At 44.1% G+C, this 20,959-nt stretch overlaps 1 protein-coding gene across 4 annotated transcripts in view; it reads right to left on the bottom strand.

Moving 5' to 3' along the window:
- ERBB4 (erb-b2 receptor tyrosine kinase 4) overlaps positions 1–20,959 on the bottom strand; it is a 603,712-nt gene that overhangs the window by 361,010 nt on the left and 221,743 nt on the right. For all 4 annotated transcript variants that reach the window (XM_051786747.1, XM_051786748.1, XM_051786745.1 and 1 more), the window contains exon 2: positions 12,211–12,362. In XM_051786747.1, coding sequence (XP_051642707.1) covers positions 12,211–12,362 — 152 coding nt within the window. The remainder of the gene's footprint in view (positions 1–12,210; positions 12,363–20,959) is intronic.

Raw genomic sequence — 20,959 nt, 5'->3', positions numbered from 1 at the left:
AATGCCCTTTTAAGCACAGTTTATTCTTATATATTCATTGTCTGCTGAAATAATTCATTTGTATCCTAATGAAATGAGCACAACTCACCCCAGGAACGAATGCTCAGTCACCCATGATGGGTATTTATGTGCAGGGACAGAGAGTCTGTAATGGAAGAGCTATTGCTAGTGCAGGAACCCATTTTATCTTCATTTCACATGATACAAGTAAACTGAGCGTTGTTTTGGAATATAATTGATCTCTATCTGAAACAAATCAGCTTTGCAGTTAAGTGAGGAGATGAAGTAGTGGATAATCTGTAGTTCAAAACCAGCTGTTCTGCTGAGATCAAATTATTACTTAGGCACTGAAATGATGAGCTGACAAGGGAGCGTATTCCAGCACCCACCGTCATTACTGGGCATCTCTGCCATAACCTCCGGCCATGCTGATGCCAGGCACTAGAGCTAATTGACAGCATGGCTGGGATCAGCTCACCATTTCCTAAATTGATGGACCTCACCTGGCCTCAATTCCAAATATCAGCATTTTCAGGAAACAAATAGGCAGAGGAGGCGGGGAATGAGGACACCCAGCTACCAGGCAAATAGCTGTGACTGCAATCAATGCCAGCAAAATGGTGTAGGTTTAAGCTGTGCAGCTGCCTTTGCTCTCTACTGTTGTTTTAGCACAGCATAAATATTTGCAAATATTTTCCTCTTATTTCTCTCTACTGACACATTGCTAAAAATTACTGAGAACTGAAATTCACCTCATCTCTTTCTGCAGTGCCCTTCCATAGGGATTTGGGCAATGGCTGTTTTTAATAGGTTTCCCTATTTTAGGCAAGGTGTGATGTGCTCACGAGAACATCACACAAATGTGACAGGAATGCAGGGAGGACACAGGTTTGCAGTTGCCTTTTCTTTTTCATTAATCATCTCCTGAGCTTTTAACTTACAGGAGCCTTTTCCAAATAACCTGAAGATAACTAAGATTGCACAGCAGATGAAACACCAACATGGGTAACCCATCTGCAGAGTGCACTTCCTCTCTTCTTCCTTTTACCTGAAAGTTCACCAAACTCCAAAGAAATTAAAAGCAGTATTTCAAAAAATGACAGCAATCTATAAGACCTATTAGGTCAGATTTTTCACACCATATCAAAGTAAGACATCTTGTTACAATGGATATATTTTCTGCTAGTTGATCACTCAGCAGGTCTGAAAGCAATCCAGTAACATCTTTTGCTTCCGAAGAGGTTGCTCCACACTTTTGCAGAGACAGCCGTTAATTCCCTGATATCCAGCAGAGATTTTGCTTTCTTAGGCCTTCACTCTGCACCACACACTTCTGAGGGATAAACTGTCATTATCATTCCTGAGGCACGTATTGCACAGGTTGTTGGTTTTGGTTTACAGAATATAAGAAAAGGAGATTGCATATCTCAAGCTCCCCTGTTTGGAGGCAGCAACACACCTGCAGGCAGCCATGGGTGTCACTGGGTTTCCTTGTCAGCTTGCCAGGTTGTCCCCTGCAGCAAGACACAGATGCTTCCACCATCACACCATTATCCAAAATTAAAGACCGATTTATAATATTGTACAGGGTTTTTTGCTGGCACTTCAGAATCTGAATCCATGCCAAAACATCAGAAATCAAAATAGGTGGTGACATCAAGCTCTGACCACCATTCAAACTCTTGGACCACTTGGCTCCATCTCTCTCATCCTGGTCAAACTGAACAGCATTTACTTTGAGGGTCTCATCTCCACCTTGTGCTCATTAAGGTTGTTTTCTTAAAGCATGAGCATAAACTCTGGTAAAAAAAATGCATTTTTGGCATAACTTCTCTTTTCAGTGAACAACATTAAGCTATTGACGTTATTTTTCCTGCACAAGACAGTGCAGCTTTGTCAAAATGAGCATGATATTTCTACCTTGCCTTTTGACATTTTCAAGTTTATTATGTTCAGACACTACCTCAGAGCACTTCATTCTTTCTCTCTGGTAGGACTAATGACCACTAAAGTGTGAAAAGAAACACTGTGTGCTATTCAATACAGCGTGCAGGACTGTTACCCTTTTACTTAACTTCAAACATGAGTACCAGTTGATGAGACCAATTGTGCTTAACCACCTGTGGAAATACTGCCTTGAACTTGATCCTCATACTTGACTCTTTAACCAAAACCTTCTGATTCCACCTTTCCATCCTATCCCCTGCTGGTCAGCTCCAGTCTCTCTGGCTCCTGAGAGCAGCCCCACACAATGGAGCAGCTTTCACCAACACACATCCTTGAAACCCTCCCTTGACATGTTCTTTTTGAGGCAGATGGTCATGAAGGCCAACTTCTCCCCTCCCCAGCCATCCTGGGCACCTACACAGGATGTCTGTGTGACATGTGGGGCTGCAATGTGGGGCCAGTGCTGGTATCAGGTTTGAGGTGGGAGCTGCTCTTGTTGAATGCTGCAATCTGCACAATTGTGCTGACATTTCTGAACTATAAAAGCCCTCCGGCAGGCATCTACAGAGGAAACCTTTAAAATTGATCCAGTTTAGCACAAAAACTGTTGGCTAAGCTTCAATCCACCCCTCTGCTCCTCCACCCCTTGACACAGCTTACAGCAAAAGACTTTGCTTTCCTTTTCATATGGATTTTAACAGCAATTCAAGACCATTGATCCAGGACTCTGAGTCAGTGTATTACAATGCAAGATTATTCAGCTCTCTAACAGTCAGTTTGTCTAATTTCAGTTTATTCCATAGTAAAGTGGGATTGGAAAGAGGGAAGGCCAGAGGAAAAATTGGCCACATATCACCTAAATGCTCAGACAAACAGGAGAATGTTACTGAAAGTGTAACACACTTCCACTTGCCACAGGCTGCCATACCCCAGGTACATATGTAGCTATATCCCTCTCTATACCTCATCTGTGCCTCCCAACTCCAGCCTCTGTTCCACTGAAGGATTAGAGAGCAGACAAAGAAGAGAATAAATAAGGCTTAAATAAAGCAAAGCTTTCAGTGAACAGTGTGAAGAAGGTGGAGTTCATGCCATCTCCTAGGTGAGGTTAAGACTTGAGACCTCATTATACTCACCATTTACACCACATAACCTTTCTTTCTATGACTGGAAGAAAACTACTCATTTGCTTTACCACCTAACAAATCTATTTATAATTTAAAAGCATTTGCAACTACGGTTTTTTTTTTCTGTTGGTTAGTTTAGCTTTACTCCATTGTTTGCTTTTCTCCAGCTTCAATTAGGCCAGCATTTCCAAAGGCATCGGTAGGGGAGAGGTTTACATTTACAAGAGTCAGATCATTAACAACATAAGGTGGTTGAAAGAGAGGGTATAATTGGTTTCATTGGCCTAGAGGGAAGATCAGCTTCGAAGAGAAACAACACCTAATTAAGAAAGTTTGCACTGTTTTATTTTTAGTGATGTCCTCTCCTCCACTACCAGCGTTTTTATAGCACTCATCACAGCAACTTCTGGGTTCTGGCTTAGCCACACATATTTTGTAGACACACAGGGATCAGATTCCTTAATGGACAGACAGAAAGAAGAGTTTGATGAGGCACTAAACAATTGGAAAAGAAATAAATTGACAGTCTGTATTTAATAAAAAAAAATAAAATTTAACAAGCCTAGACAGTTGTTTTTGTTCATGTTAAATATTTGACTCTGGGTGTGTATTTTTGTTGGTGGCTAAGATTCAGGGTGCCAGGACCACTTGGAAAGCAAAAGCAGTTTGTCAGACACTTGGCTGGCCATGCATAGGCAAAGGCAGGTCATCCAGTGCCTAAGTGAGGTGATAGTGCTGGTCCAGGAGCTACCCTGGATCACCATGGGAAGGGAAGCAGTGATCCCTACTTCCTGAGCATATTTTTGGTACTAGAGTCTTTTACACCTCAAAATCTCCCAGCATGGGGGCTGGAAAGGTGGTGGCAATTCTGTTGAATGGCAAACATCACTTGCAGCCATGGTTGACCCAAGCAGGAGCACTCCCACACTGTGCATCCCATGCCAACCTGGGCACCCCTGCAGGACCCAAAAGCTACCAGAAGGGCTCATGAGGTCCAGCAGGACCAGTGAGAAGGACAGACCCCCTCCTCACATCACAAGGAGGACTGGTGCAGACCCTGGGCATGGGGGAGTCACCCCATATCACCTCCCCAGTGCTCTGCTCTGCCTAACCAAAGGCAGCTTTGCTGCAACCATGAAAATGGGATAGCAAGTGAAAAGGATATTACTGATCTCAAGCATGTGCATGGGTCTGGGTTACTCTGAATAATTTAAGCCAGGTTTCTTTTATCTCTCTCCTGCTCCAGACTTGCTACCACTGCCTTGCACATGAATCAGACAGGCTTCCCAGGCAGCTGGAGATGTGGTACCTCCCATAAAATAGGAGCTGAAAGGGAAATGCTAAAAGACAACTTAAAGAGACTCCTTAATCATCCTGGATTATTCAAATCTTGACCTCTCATCTCCCCATGATACAGCTGAAGGATGCTCCCCTAACCCAAGGACACACAGGCAAAGGCTGCAGGAGAGCTGGGCTCTCCTGTAGGCCACTGCCAACAATGAGAAGAGGGAAAGCAAGCCCCATGTTGGGATCCATGCCCACGTCCACCCAGAGTTCTGACAGGGGAGCCTCTCAGAATGCCCCATTCATGAGCACAGGGGTGCTGTTCAGTGAAGGGCTGACTGCCAACACCTACTCCTCTCTCCATGCATGTGTTTTATACAACAAATCAATCACAGGGACATGATCACAAAGGAATGTAGCCACCAGTGCCCCAGTTGTTTAAGCAGCACTCACAAGAGCAGCCCTGCAGCAGGTGGGATGTGAGGAGCTGCCCAGCACCATCCCAGGCTATCCTGGAAAAGGGCATCATCTGCAGCCCTCCTCCCTTACAACCTTTTCCAAAAAAATGCTGCCTGGGGAGTTACATAGCATCCAGCAGACACAGACACCAAGGGTCACTTTACAGTCCATCACTGTACCAAAACAGGAACCTGCATTTCCACAGCACCCAACTCTCCTTCTAAACAGAAGTGATTATTTCAAACTGTGTCTTTCATACAAAGTCACCAAAAATAATTGCTAAATTAATGGGGCAATAGCTAATGTACATATATTTGGTTACAGCTTGGCAAACCCAGCTTGAGGATTAATTGTATATTAATTCTCTTCTCTGTTTGTTTTGCTGAAGCTACAAATTTCATTCAAGTATAAGAGCACTGCTTGCAGAATCTCATCTCAGTTGAAAGCAAAGTCCAATCCACTGCAGAGCTGATCTGGGCTGCTTGGTGCTGTTGCATTGGTGGTAGGGAGGGAAAAGAGTAGGGAAAAAGGTTGTGCAAGTGGGTTTTTCTGTTTATTTTAGGAAGAGGAGGTCGGTGTTGTGTACGGAAGAGAACAGAGTCTTGCAGACCACTTATTCTATGTGCTGCAATGCTCAGGACAGCTATAAAAATAAAAGAATAAGGCTGTCAGGAGCGTAAAACCCGAGTTAAAATCCGGCTGTTGGGAACTAATGAAAGCACTGGCTGTGTGAGAGACAAAGCTGTCAGGTCTGTAAATGTCAAAAAAGGCTCAGCAAGAGCCAAAGAGGAATAGCTGAGTGGTGAGAGGCTCTGTCACAGCAGGGCAAGGGGGGTGTGGGAGGTGGCAGGGGGTTCAGGGTCATCCCTTGATGTTCTGCAGCTCCACCGAGGTCTGGTGGCACAGTCAGGGCACAGGGACACCACAGCAGGGCAGCTGTCTGCCACATGGGATTGTTTGTGTCCCCACGTAGGCAGTGTGGCCAGGCACAAGGAAGAAATTCTGGCGGAAAGGCAGGGAGGAGGCAGATGAGGGGCTGGAGGTTGCACAGGCAGCTTTTCATAGAATCATAAAACTGTTTAGGTTGGAAAAAACCTTTAAGATCATCAGGTCCAACCATGAACCCAGATTTCGGTGGAGAAGGAAGGGGAGGTGTGAGCAAGGTCCCTATGCTGCTGAATTGCATCCAGCAGCAGCAGCAGCCACAGGCTTAGACTAGAGGCCTTGGCAGGGGCCTGAAGTGACCAGTTAATGTTCTGTATCTACAAAAAATGGCTTGAAACCAAGATAGGCTGTTGAAAACAGGGTTTTGAGCATCCAAGAAAGGAAAGCACAGGGGCCTCTAAGGGCAGTCTGTGGAGTTACAAGGACATACCTGCATTACAGACACCTGACTGGGACAGCACAAGAGAGCAGACACTGTGGAGATGCGTGTGATCTCCTCTCAGTGTAACATGAGGGGGACAAGCAACTGAAGCACAAAAATAATGTAACACCTCTAAAGACATTTAGGTCAGAAAGTGCTGGATGGCTTTTAACTACTAGCTGAGAGGCCCTGGGAGTGGCGGGTTTGGGAAGGAGATGGGTAACATTACGATAGGGACTACATGGAGTGTGATATTTGTCAATATAAAGGGATGAGGGCAATGGGAACACCAATTATTGCAACAGCACCTGGCACTCAACTACTCACTGTGGCTACAGCACTTCATTACCCTCTTCTGAGCAAGGACAGGCCTAGAAGACCACGCAAATCTGTGCCATTCCCTACCTCGGCAATCCAAACTTCCTAGCCATTTTGAGATCAGTTTACACCACTGTAACTATTTTAAGCTACTAATTCTACAGTAGCAATGGGAAATGGCAGAAGAAGCTGTTCTTCTGGAGAAGAGCTTTTTGCACACATGCTTTTTGCAGTTAGCCTTTGCTCCCATTCCACCCTCCAACTTTGGGATCCGGCTCACTTTAAACTTGGCTCAGGTTCACCCAGCACAGCTGGCAGCTGATCACAGCCTGTGTAACACATTCTGTCCACGACAGAAGCATGGCCTGGCATGTCACCAGTGTCTTGTAACCCATCCAGCACAGCAGTTGTATTCATTGCTATGAGTACAGGATGCTCTACCCAGGTTCACACAGCAAGCTGGAGGTGTCCTCTTTCCACATGGATTTGTGTGGCATGCACAGGCCTGACCCTCACACCACTGCTGGCACACCATCCAGCTCTTTGTGTTTTGTTTTTTAACAGGTAAGGTCCTGGGAGGGCAATTACAAACACATAAATACATGTACTTGATTTCCAGCTCTGTAATTACCTGGGGGCACTTTGCCTTTTGCCAGCCAAGAATAAAACACATGCTGGCAAGTGATGCAACTCACCGTGCAACAAATGCTACAGAGCCACTTTGCCCAGCAACCCTCCCCAAAATCCCTCTGCTGGGGTAGGGCCAGACTGCAATGCTTTCCTGCCACTGCTAGGGAAAATTCCCCTCCACAGAGACACAGCCACTCCACAGCCTGTCCTTCAGGGAACTTCTGATAGGCACAACACTCCACATCCCACTTCCTTTCTGCTGAGCTGGGACCTTACTGAAGCCTATCAGATGGGCACTAAGACACCATTTTGCTGCAGAAGGGGATGCAGAGCTGTGCTGCCAGGCCCTGGGGAGCCACACACATCATCACAGTGATCTGCCAAGTGAACTGGACAAGGCAATATCCTTCTGTCTCTGTGCTCCTCTTCCCGATTTGTCTGTTGAGACTGCAGACTCCCTCTGTGCCAACATCTCCACTCAGCTCTGCTGCCAGAGCTTTCAAAAGGGTCTGCTTAGCCCTGTTTTACTATAAAAGACCAAAAAGCCTTAAAAAAAAAATTAGTTATGGTTTTTTTTAATCAGAAGCAGTTCTGAATGCCACAGGGCCAGGCAGCATACTTTGCAACCAGCTCTTCCTGTGGGTGCTCTGGCAGTCCTCCACCCTCAAAGGGGTCTGTCTCACCAAAACTTCCTCCAAGAATACCACACAACCAGAAACAAAAAAATATAAATCCCAAATCACCAAATCCCATCTGCCACACAGAGTCTAAATGTGACTATAAGTGCTAAGTTTGGGCCAGCCCAGGTTCTCACCGAGCACAGGGTAACATGTGCTGACAGAGGGAGATGGGGTTCTACATCTCTGCAGTAACTGCAGCAGCTGTAAAGCTGCCCACTATGAAATGCCCACCCTGTTAAATGGCAGGCAGGCAGCTGCCACTGTAGCTGTGCCTGAGGGTGCTACACCAGGTCCACTGAGGTAAATGAAAAATGGATTTATAAAGAAAGCAGTGCAAGATCATTTTTGAAGGCTGTTGAATGCAGTTAGAAATAAGTTTCATAATCATTTGGGAGTGTTATGGCAGGGAACAGCACAGAACTTTGGTCATGTCTTCAAAAATAAACAATCTGAATTGGTTAAATAAAATTCAGGCACAAGAAGACAATTTACTGACTGTCAATTACTAAAAGACAGGGGATTAGTCAAAGATAACTCTCATTTAGCAAATATGTTTAAGAGAACAGGAGTGCTTACAGAAGATTGTTTTGTGATACACTAGTTGTGTATTTTATTTCTAAAATTAAATATGGAGATGCTTTTAAGAAATATGAACTGCCCTCAATACTAACTGTCAGCTTTACCAAGTGAAACTATAATAGGTTCCTACTTCTGAAACCAAACAGTCGCTTGCAATATGAACGATCTGAGTGCACTATCTGAGCTTACCTCAAGATTTTTTTTCTCAATTCCAAAGCAGGGAAGGAAATCTCAGCTCACTCAAGACACGAGCCAGCTCAACCAGCTTATCTAGAGCAAATCTTTACAGAGCAAATCCTAATGTAGAAGCCTGGCCCGTGCAACTGGTTAAAGGATGCTGGGGGGTTGGGAAGCAGTGGGAGATGGAGCCTGACCCCTTCCCACTGTCACTGCTGCCTTGCTGGGTAAGCCTGGACACATGACAGGGACAAGAGAGCTCTAAGGGCCTGACTTCCACCCAATTATTTGTCATGCCCAGTTCAATCATGCTCTTAGAAACAAAAAGTGCCTTTCCATACTGCAGCATTTACGCCAGTGGTGAACCCACCTTGGCCAGGATATGGAGGTGGGACTCCAACAGCCATGTGCTGCATTAACCTAAGCCTCATTTCATTGCCAAAGCTGGCAGAAGTAGGAATTGAATAATCCCTTTGTACATTCTCTGTGGTTACCTTAAGCCTAAAATGAATGACAAAGAGAGATGGCTATCAGCCCGAGGTCAGAAACATCTTGCCTTACTCAACACTTATGCTTAGACAAAACTTTTCCTCTGCACTTCCTAGTGAGTGCTCCTTTCCTCTGTCATGACTCCCACATTGTGGCCACACTGCAGGGAAGCACCAAGTAGCAGTGACAGAGCTGATGGAGCTGGAGGGCAGCACATACAGACCACAAGTTCATATTGCAATTGCTCACCCCTGCTTTGGCCACCCACAGCCAAGTAATACCAAGACTGCAACACAACCAGAAAGTCAAATAAAATATATTAAATAAACACAGAAGATTTGTAGTCCTGTTCTGCATACATACAAGAATGCTGGGAAAAAAACCACTGGTACATGCAATCCTTTCTTACAGAAATGAAGCTCTTCATGGTCTCAAAGCCATGCACTAGCTGGCAGGCCTGGAAGTTTAAGGGGCTGAGCACTTCAATCAGGTGACAGACAGCCCCTTTTAGTCTTAATCAGCAAATATCCAGAGAGCTAACTCATAGACATAAAGCAAATCAACTTAGGGAATAAATGTCTAAATAAATATGAGAGATGCAATGCTGATCTTTAATGTTCCTCTGAAGGGTAAATAAAATTATGGGGTTTTTCCACTTCAATTCATTTATGCTATTTGTTTATTACTGCATGATAAAAAAGGCTCAGCGTGCCTTCGCTGGGTCTTCCCTCTGTCCTGGAGTGAGAGGCTGCCCAGCTAAGCTGAGCACTAAGGAGAAGGCAGGTGAGCACACAGAGCCATGGAACTCATCAGCTGGGCACGCAGAAAAACCAAGGATGCTCCAACACCTGAAGTTCTTTTTGTGGAGGAAGAGGGTAATTACTGTAACAGAGACTAAAAACCTGGAGCAGGCTGAAAGAGCATCATCTTGCACAACAAGCTAACCATATTTAAGTCTGAGAGAGACAATCAGCCTTTCTCCTAGTTATCTCCCATCTGCCACCTTCATTTGGCCATTAAAACCATTTTTAATATGATAAAACAAGTAATACTGCTTAACTAATGAATGTTGAATTATTGGTGTAAATGCGCCAACATTTATTTATTTATTTGCCTCCCCAAGAACATGTTCTCCTCTGTTTGGTTTTCTACTTTAATGACTACAATTTATCATATTAACTAGACTTCCATTTTGCTGAGTTTTGTTTAAAGTTCTGCCTTTTTTTGCTGAGACATCTGTGAGAGGGCAGATGCAGGTAAGAGAAGCAATAAAACTAATAAAACAGTGATAGTAGCTGTCACTGAAAAGCACAAGTGCCCAAACCACCTTCATTTACTACACATGGCCCTTCCTTCTTGTTCCCATTTGCTGATTTTACTGCTGTCTTTCCACCAATATTTTACTCTGCTTATAGCAGCTCTCCACAAGGAACGTTAATTCCCTAATTTCCAAATAATTTGCTTTCCCTACCTACCAGCAGGCAGCATAACAAAGAAGGGAAGCCACAGTTGAAGAACTGTCTGTGATGAATTTGAGCCATGCACGATGGCCCAGTCAGGGGTTTTGGGAGGCATCTGAAACTGCAGCAGTGCCTGAATCAGTGCAGGGACCCTGCCCTCGCAGGAGGCATCTATCTGCCACCTGTCTAATGTGGTGGGAAACGCTGGTCCAGCTGCACCAAGTCTGTATCTATTTCAGAGCACAAGCATATGTGTTTTCTCCACCTGTCACAACTGTGAAATGTATAGATAGCATTCACTTCCGAGGCATTCATCGCTCAAATTAACAAGCAACCTGTTAGTCTGAGTGCAATTAGCACCCCAAACTTTATTCCAGACGTATCTGGTAGCTGAATTTTGCTTGTAGATCTTTTAGCAGCCTGGTGTACACTTAGAGTAAAAATAGGCCAATGCATAGAATGACAGTGCTGTGAAATCCCCAACAAATTCCACGTGAAGCAAAGCTAAACACGCTGCTGGGGAGTTGGTTTTGCCCTTGTTAGAACCCATAGTGGAAAATTCACATTTTTACAAACTGGAATTAAGCACTTGGTTCACTCGAGACCCAGCAAGTTGAATGACTGAGTGTAACCCAACCTGCTGAGGCTGACTGCCGCTGCCTTCTCCTGCTGCCAGATTTAAACTCCACCGCTCCCGCTACGTGCTTTTTATGAAAATGCCATTTACATACAGACATGCACCTTGCAATGCGACATCAGCATTCTGCAGAAGTACAGGCGTGTGACACCATGTGATAGGAGCAGTGTAAACCCTTATCTGTGTCACAGCTGAACTTCTTCTGTTGGAGAGTACAATCAGCACAGATGGCAATAACACTCTTGTGGGGTGCCTGGCTACCGTGGCCCTCAGACCTGCACACCAGTTCTTCCATGTGTGCAGCGATCTCAGATGCCTACCTGGATCACTTCTTTACTGGGATATTTCCTCAAACATAATTTGCTTGGAAATGTCAAATAACAATGGGCTTAAATTCTTTTAATTTGGCATTCACCTTTCCCTCCTTGTGGTTGCTAGCACAGTAACAGGGAATGTACAAACCACACCAAAATGTTCCTTCATAAACCCAAAAGCATGACATTTACTCAAAATTTGTTGTAAAGAGGACTGAGGGAGTGTGTAATCCAGGTTCCATAGTGGCAGGACAGCCTTTTTCTATTAGAGATTTCCCCTGGATGCTGAAGACTTAATTAGGTTGATAACTCCAGTCTCATACAATCACAATGCTCCACAAACAATGTTAGCTTGTTTGACAATCAGTCCATATCTGGCATTTTCTTAGGATTAGCTTCTCCAAGCCTCCAGTGGTTACCTGCACAATTCTCTGACCTTCCCAAGCTCCACCTTACCTGTTCCGTACCTGTGGGCTGTACACAGTGAGAGAGACCTGCAAGATGACACCTTTCTGTGCAGTGTCATAGCTTTCTCCCCCAAAACCTGGTCAAATCTAAATAACTCAGAGCACTTGTCACAACACTGACGTTGTTCTTATTCTCTGCACATCTCTGACATTTTATCATCCTGTTATATCACACTGGACCTGGTGGGAAGGACACCTGCCCTTCTCCAGCCCAGCACCCATAGCTGCACCCCTAAACACAGAAGGCAGAGAGAAGGAAAACAGAAGTTTGCTTACCCTCAGGAAGGAGAGGTCTCTGTTGTGCTCGATGCTGGTGATCTCCAGGTTGCCCATAACTACCTCGCAGTTCTCATAGTACTTGCGCAGGGCTCGATACTGCTGCTCCAGGTCAGACAGGGAGCTCAGCTTGTTCTCAGTGCCAGCACACACTGCAAGAAATCACAGGACAAACAATCAGGATGAGTGTGGGAGAGGGGCACAGGAGCAGAGAAGGAAATATAGTTTGTATACAGCAATACAGGCAATCGCAACAAACACCCCTGCACAAATTACTTGAATATCAGCAGTAGAGATGGGAAGGTACAAATATGATTCTGTGATCATCTCAGCAATTTAAACACATCTCACCAAATGGGATGAAGTGCTGTTATTTACCATCAAATGCAGAAATGCAGGAAAAGTGCAAAATCATTTGGCCTCAGCACCTAAAGGGCCAAACAGATCCCTACCAGCAGATCCCTACCAGTCCTGCCAGTGACAGAATCAGACACTGGACAGAGACCCTCCAATCTCAGACTGAAGGATGTAAAGCTGGAGAGACCTGTGCAGCCAAGCTGACCTGGATAATTCAACTTTTTCCCTATTCTGAACAGTCTGTTGGACAAGCCGAGAGCAACTTGACCAGATTTCTATCCAACACTGTTTTCCTCATCACTTTCTTTAAGACCCCAGTTCTTCCCAGCTTTATGCAATCCATAAATAATAAATAGGAGAAAGACAATAGTGACAAACACATTCAGTCCCAGGCTGAATGTACAGCAGAGATGTGTCGGATAAGCACAGAAATACCATCTTAACACAGTTTTCAAAGGATGACCTTTAATATTATACTACTCTGTTCTACATTTTGAAGCCGAGTTCAAAGCTACCAGAGAATCCCAGCTCAGCTCAGTCCACTAGTCCTGTCACACACCATACAATGCCCAAATAAATGAGGGAAAGAAACACAGAAGTAGCATTTTAGAATAGCAGCTTTTCATGCAGTGTTCAGCCTGCCGGGTCTGCGACGCTGCCTAAATGGTCAAGCGTGGGGCTGGGCTGGTTTGGAGTTTTTTTGCACTTACTTTTCCTATTAATCAACAGCTTGTGGGTTGTTCTTAACTGTGAGTAAATTAATCTGAGTACATCAAAACTTTTGAAATGGGCATTATATTATGCAAAACAGGGGCCTCACCAGAATAGCACTTCTGGAGCCATTCCCATTCCTGGATTAGATCAATACAAACAAAACTCTCCATGACTGGAGGCACAATCAGTAAAATTGATGAAAATATGCACTTCTGAATGATGCAGGTCCTTTTTATAAATATCAAAAGTAATTAGGTTTTGGAGCAGTGCTATTATTATTGACTGTTTGCTTACTACATCCCTCAATCCCCCCCCTTTTTTTTTTAATAGAAATGGGAACAATTCTCATCTCTGTTCCCACTGTGGTCTCTCTGCTGCAGAGCAATCTGCTCTCGTGCCAGGGCAAGTCGAGCTTCAAGCAGCCTCTTGGCAAAGGGCTTCTGGAGGCAGGCAGAAACCCATGAACTGCTCAAAGTTTACTCCCAAGGAAACTCCCTCTGCCCTAAAAATGGCAGCAGAAATCTGTTCCTGCTGAACTGTAACTCCCCACCGGGGAGGGCAAGCAAGGGCTGGTTTCATTGCAAACCATTCATAGGACAAAGGCTCGATCAGATCGTTTTTGGGTTCTGTGTTTCTGGCGGCTAAACACAGACCAAAGCTGAGCAGGCACTGCAAAGGTTTCTTCTCCAAATACACATTTGATCTACTAGCCAAAGTAAAAATGGTAATATTACTTTATTTCTCTCTATGATCTACTAATAGTAAAATTTCAAAGCTCTCACTAAATTTAAAAACTTGAAATATTTTACACACATTCATTATACTGCACTGAAGAAAAAACTGCTTGGTTTGCTCAGGTTCTAAAATAACAACTACCTCCTCATTCGCTTAATTTAAACCACAAACGTTCCCATTCTGAATATTTTCTGGTAAAACCTTACTAATTAAAGTAAACTATATCTAAATAAGAGTTTATTTATAATATTTTTAATCGCCATTTTGATGGAAAGACACGGTCAAACTGGGACCTCACATAGTTTTGTTGTATTGGAAATACCTGGAAGGATTAACCACTGCTACTAGGAGACACTACATCTTTCTTTTTGAAATACAAAGCCCTGTCCTAGCTCATATTTACAGTTTTATTCAGAACAACCTCAAGACCTGCCCTACAAGCATGGCCACCCTTCAGGGAGACACACACCTGGCCCTGCCAGGAGATCTGAAAATGCACTACCAACTACAAAATGGGTTTGTTTGCTTCTTCTTTAAACACAGCAGCACCTATAACAACAAGACTGACCGCGTTTCCAGGCAGATAAGTATTATTCTGTCTTAAGGCTCCCAAGGACTAATAAATAATTTCTGTTCCATTTTGCAATCGGTGCTAAGGATCAACATAGCTCAGAAAACAATTCCAGCAGCTCAGCTAATAAAGCTATATACTGCAACACTGGTATTGCGTGTTGCACACCCATTAAACGTTTCCTGAAAGCTAATGCAGCCATTTGTTTGCTGTGAGGAGGCAGAACACCTGGGGCTGGCTCTTGCAAGAGGATTCAGCGGGGGTGAAGCCAGCCCAGATGGGAAACTACGAGTTTTCTTCAGCTGAGATTAATTTTGTACAACCAAGTCACTGCAGTAACTACTCCCAGCTATGGAAATCAATTCTTTTTGGATAAATAAAACCTTTAAAGCAAATTTAAAATAAATCATGCTGATCCTTCAAATTTTTCTCCTAGTAATTCAAGCACTTAATGTCTGTCTTAAAAAAAGCAGTCCCCTCTGGTCCTCTGTTACACAGAACACCTCATTGTGCCAGCTCACACCTAGGCCTTTGCTGCCTGCTCAATACGTGGCAAAAAGTCTATGCAACCAAGCTCCTCCCAGCCTGCTCTGCCACAAAATTTTGGAAACCAGGGAAAGTCACTGCCTGGGGTCAGTCCTCCCAAACCATTGCATGACCTGGCCTGGCTTTTGCAGCTCCGGGCTGACTAGAATGGTCATCTCCCCTCAACAACAACAAAAAAATTGGGTTACAAATTGCCTCAAATCAAGTCACATACCAAAAGTGATTATCCTACATCGACTGCAGGGTGCTGAAGTGCATGTTTTTTTCCATCAGTACCCAACCAGCAGAGCAGTTGATGCCAAAACAGTACTCGGAGTGGGAGAGAGCCCTGACCAGCAGAACAAACTGAAGTCCCAAAGTAAATGTGGGTATAACCATGCATCATTAATAATCCATTATTACAGTAAGTTATTAAACAGTTTCAGCTTTACAACGTATTTTTTGACACATCTGATAATTATGCCACATTCAAAATACAAAAGAGGAAACTATGAAAGTATTTAAGAGAAGCAGGTAAGATAATTCGTCACTGGCAGGGGGAAGGGCTGGGACAGAACCTCACATCCTTTGCAGGGAGTCCTTTAAGACAGAGAGATTACATCTGCTTTTGGCAAGTTTTTTAAGGCAAATTACAACTAACAGGGTAAAAAGGCACTCCTGCCATGACGGAGAAATGCTGCTGCCACGGACAATCAAAGGTGCTCCAGCTTGCCCACAGATGCCACAGGGAGCCAAACCTGGAAGGGACACAGGCCAGAAAGCAGGCTGTGAACTGGTAGTTAACAAGTTTTATGCCCCATTTTGAGCCACATGTGGCAATTTCCAGCCGCTCCACAGCACAAATAATTGTTCTGGGTCTGATTTGCCAAGGTAATTAAAAAGCACTAAAGTGACCACATTCAAAGTGGGAGCTGAGCAGGAGTCACACAGGATTCCCAGTCCCTCTGTCCCTGAGCTCAACACAGAGCACAAACATATCCCACTCGTCTTCCTGGCTCATCTCTTAAAACAGCAAGAGGCATTTATGTGTTGTAGAAGCCTTTAAAATTAAGTGCCAAAATAATATATATTTGCAGGGATGTTCCAGCTGTATATCGGCATAAACACGAGCATGACAGAATGTAATTCCTTGCCATGCCATGCAAAACCACTATGATCTATATTTCATAAACTCTCTTCGAAGCACTTTGTTGTATATTGTTAGATGTGTTATTTTATATAGCCCCAGAAACCGATGAGCGGCAAGAAGATAAAGGTTGTGTGCTTTACCTGTTCCTGGTTAATAAAAAATACTCACTCCCTGACTCTAACAGAGAGCAAGGAGTAGCAGCTTAAGATGTGCTGCCAGCCTGCAGCTTTTCTCACTGTTGCGAATCTCTGGGCACATACACTCTGATCTGCTCAGGAGGCCTTACAGAGGCATCTCCATGAGGAAAACGCATCAGTGCTTGTTTCAATGCACACCCAGGAAAATCAGATGCCCCCTTATGTTTTCTCCAAGTCTGGGGGGGGGGGAACCTCAGTCTGACAGTCTGTACCATGTCACCAGCATGCCATGAAGCTCTCAAACACATCACTCCAGCAACACGCACTTTGCCATTCCTGCTCTTTCCACGTTCTGCAAAGCCTCACAGAGAGCACCTGTGCAGACACACTCACCACTAATGTTATCCCAAAGTTGCAGGACATGCACCTTCCCACCTGGGAAGCCTCAAAAAAGCAGTGACTGCGACCGGCCAGGCTGCCAAGCCCGTGGGTACTTCTCATCTACACCCCAAACACGGGAAATTTTGGGTGGGCGCAGGAGCAAAGCACTGCTTGGCCATCACAAAAGTGAATTTCAGGCATTACTCTCACATTCATACTTAATGTGCAGTTGTTTACTTATTACCAGCTACATAAAGTGACAGTTTCAGCTCCTAATGGTCCCAATTACAGCAGTAATAATCATCTGTATTGAACTGAATTTATGTTTTTCATCAATATTCATGCACATGACTTGGAAATTAATTTCCCATTGACTTTTTTTTTAATAACAAAGCCAAATCATTTGGATGCTCACTCAAAGGTTGCAAATAATGGAGACATTTAAAAATGTCCATTAGCTTTTGCTTTTTAGCCCATTATTTTGCTATGCTCTGTTGATGACAAATCTATACGTTAAATTAAGAAGTCACAATTGACTCCATTGAGTTCTGTTTCTTGTAATACTAACAGATTTTATAACCCTCCCATCTCAACAGAGAAGCTAACTTTTGGGAGGAGATCAACTTGTTTAATTTCTTATTCAACTCCTCTCTGGATCTGCCTACAACTGGAGTTACTCAAGGAGAGTGAATCCCAGTATCTCCACCATGGTCACCCCCACTTGAAATACCAGCGTCTCACTTCTCTCCAAAAGCACATTCAGAGAAGCAGCAATGAGGCATCCTCATCATCAACTGCAATATCAAGCATCTGAACATATTTTCCTTCTAATAATAAAATATTTACTATCATCTCTTTGGCAAGGATGCAGGAGGCAGCCCATTTGCCCTGCACCCATCTCCACCTGTACACAGCACAACCTCCCTTTGTCAATCAGTCTGTCAAGTGGGTCAAAAACACAAGAGGAGGCTTAAACCCTTGGACTCACTGGTTTTTGGAGAGTGTTTATGAAAGGAGAATTACACATTCCTTCATTCCAGAAAGGATCCCAACAACAGTCAGAATCTCTTTCTAAGACATTCTTTTCCTGTACTTCCCAGTTATTTACTTAATTAGCTGTGTTTTTACAGACAGCACCGTCATCAGGGTTTCTTGAAAGGTAGGTAACAGAACTGTTTATTAATAATTGCAAACACTCGTGGTAATTTGTTAAGACCCCCAGATGGGGGGAAATACTCGAGCCCCTTAAGGAACGACTAATTACCAGGAATGCCACAGCAATCCCCATTCATTACTTTACGCTCCATGCTCTCAGCAACAGCCTAGGCACCCTGTCACTCACGTACAGACACAGAAGGGGTAAACGTACTTTTAATCCTTCCATTATTATCATACAGCTCTCCTTGAATGAGCTGCAAAAGCCCTGTATTTTCTTGTAATTAGGCATGTCCTAATGAAGCAAGGGCTGCTGCCTGCACTTACAGTCTCGCAGATGTTTCCCATGAGAAGGCAAAACACCCCTTGAGGTCACCAGCAGCTTTTCCTGTAAACCCAGTGGTTTTGGAGTGTTTTAAAACTGGGGGCTTTCTTTCCCTAGGTGGGAGACTGTAATGATGGAGAGTAAAATTTCCTCCTAAAAAAAACTCAGCTAGCACAAGCATTTTCCTTCTGCAAGGTCTGCTCTACACTAGAAAATTATCATCCCATTTGAATCCAGTTACATGCAATCAACCTGACTGCCATGAACCCCTGGACAGCCACATGGCCAGGAGCACTCAGCATGTCCATCCAGCAGCCGTTCAGTCCATCAGGGATGAGGTGCCACAGCACAGGCTGGCCCATGGCAGCTGTGAGCCACACCATCATGGCTTTAATCCCTTCTACCAGCATGCAAAATTCCAAACGGCCCAGAAACACAAGCCTGGTAGTGCTATTACAGAATCATAGAATGGTCTGTGTTGGAAGGGATCTTAAAGACCATCTAAGTTCCAATCCCCTGGCATGGACAGGGACACCTTCTACTAGACCAGGTTTCTCCAAGTTCCATCCAACCTGGCCCTGAACACCTCCAGGGATGAGGCAGCCACAGTTTCTCTGGGCAAGTTGTCCCAGCACCTCAACACCTTCACAGTGAAAAATTTCTTCCTAACATCTTAGCTCTAATATTATTTTTTTTTGATTTCCAAGTTAAGCTCTCCACAACTGCTAAATCAAGTCAAACAAAAAAATTAACTAAAATTTTCATCCAGACTTTCCTTCACAATATTAGAAGGACACTGAAGCCCTTCCATAGCCTTTCTTCTCCACAGCATGAAGAAGCAGACCCTGGGTTGATAGTACCAGGAACTGAAGCATTAACTCCCTGAAATTTGCCCACTAAATTCTCAAATATAATTTCATGTGCCATTGTAAAAGCTTCCGAGCACTTCTAGAAAAAAATAACACAGGGACGTGTTATCAGGGTGGTCCCACCTCCAACAGAGGCTGAACATGTGAGACCTACAAACAGAAGCTCATTCCCAGTTTTATGAACAGGAACACAGCTAGGCACAGCAAAGACTGACAGTGATTGTAACTTCATCAAGGAGGATTAGCTATGTGTGATAACACCTTCCTCAGCTGATGGTACCCTCTCCTTGCACTGAACTCCGCAAAATCTCTTTGGTGGATGCTACACGGTGTGTTTTACTGATGTACCTTCCTGTTCATACCCACCAAAAAGCGGCATCAAAATGTTGTCTAGATTTACACACTAAAACTTCAAGGATAATGGCCTGTGCTGGCCACGTCAAGCTGCCATCATCAGCTGGTTTTATGCCAGTACTTCCAGCATTGTTTCTCTTTTAGTTTTGTCACATATTTGCTATGATACAGCAACTGGAAAGGAAAAAAACAGGAAAAATGTTCTGCAGGAGCACAGCTATCACTAAAAGAAGGCAGAAATTAATATGAAATGTTTTACCAATGGTTCTTCCCCCTCAGGTCTTCGTACCAATTTTTTTTCTCTGGGTACTTCTCATTCCCTTTTTCTCCCTATTCTTCACAGACACACACACACGCACACACACTTCCTTTCCTCATTTCATTCTATTTTGAGGATAAATAGTTGCTTCTTAACTATAATGTAGGTACTGGACTTGACAAGCAATTAAAGCAAACAATTTCCACTCATCTAACTTTGCCAAATTAGTCATCTACCATCTGCTCCATCATCTGGCTCTCCTTGAGGTCTTGCTGTGAATCTGGAAGCACTCACTCTGACAAGGAGGCAGCAGATAAGCCTCCAAGCTGGCAGGGAACCCGAGGGATGGAGGTGACACGGGGGTGACACGTGGCACCGCGCTGCTGACCACCATCCCCATCAGGCTAGCTTTGAGGAGGTGCTTGTGGCTCCATTGTTCACATTGGCAAATTACCAGCATTCAAGTTGTGACAGAAAAACATTTAAAATTAAAAGATTTCTTTTACTGCCACTTACACAGCATGGTAGCTTAGGAAGAGTGTGGGGTTTTCACACTGGATGCAAAAAATAATTTACTGAAATATCTTCAGCATTTGCAAGTTACTTCTCAACAAAGTACATAACCTTAAGAAGGAACTAAGAGACATTATCTAAGGAAGATTTGAGAGGTCTCTGCTTCCAGCATCTGGCTTAGTTCAGGTAAGGCCACATTTGGAGACAATGAAAAGTTTTTCAAGTAGCTCTGAAATGCAGTGCTGGTCTCCTCCACCCTCCAGCTTCTGAGCACTAGTAGGACCTTTTCCTTCTACCAGGCTTCCAGTTTGGACTCCCTACTGGGGCTACCAGTATGATCAAAATATCACCAGCACCCCTTTTTCCAGTGACCTATGCTTCCTCCCCAAGGAAATGAAACACCACTCCAGAGTGCAAGTTAGTCCATACAAATGTTGCTGTTGCTCCAAAACGTCACACAGAGGAATTGCTCTCCCTATTGCTGCTGAAGACCATTACAGACTGCACTGGTCAGTCACTTCAGTGCAGCACCCAAAATTAAGCATGTGAATCTAACTCTTGATGCCAAGAACCAAACTCCTTCCCTCTACAGCACCAAAGCACAAACCATCTCCAATGCCTTCTAAGACTAATAAGTCTGCAGATAAATCAATGTAATACAAGGCCACGTGTTCTTGGGCAGCTAAACACAGAGCCAAGTGTCA

The sequence above is a fragment of the Manacus candei genome, unplaced genomic scaffold (genome assembly GCF_025592945.1).
Source record: "Manacus candei isolate 608988 ecotype Guabito, Panama unplaced genomic scaffold, ASM2559294v1 h1tg000023l, whole genome shotgun sequence".
NCBI classification, from domain to species: Eukaryota; Metazoa; Chordata; class Aves; order Passeriformes; family Pipridae; genus Manacus; species Manacus candei.
Note: the sequence above shows the minus strand (reverse complement) of the source record. Positions and strands in the feature narration are given on the sequence as shown.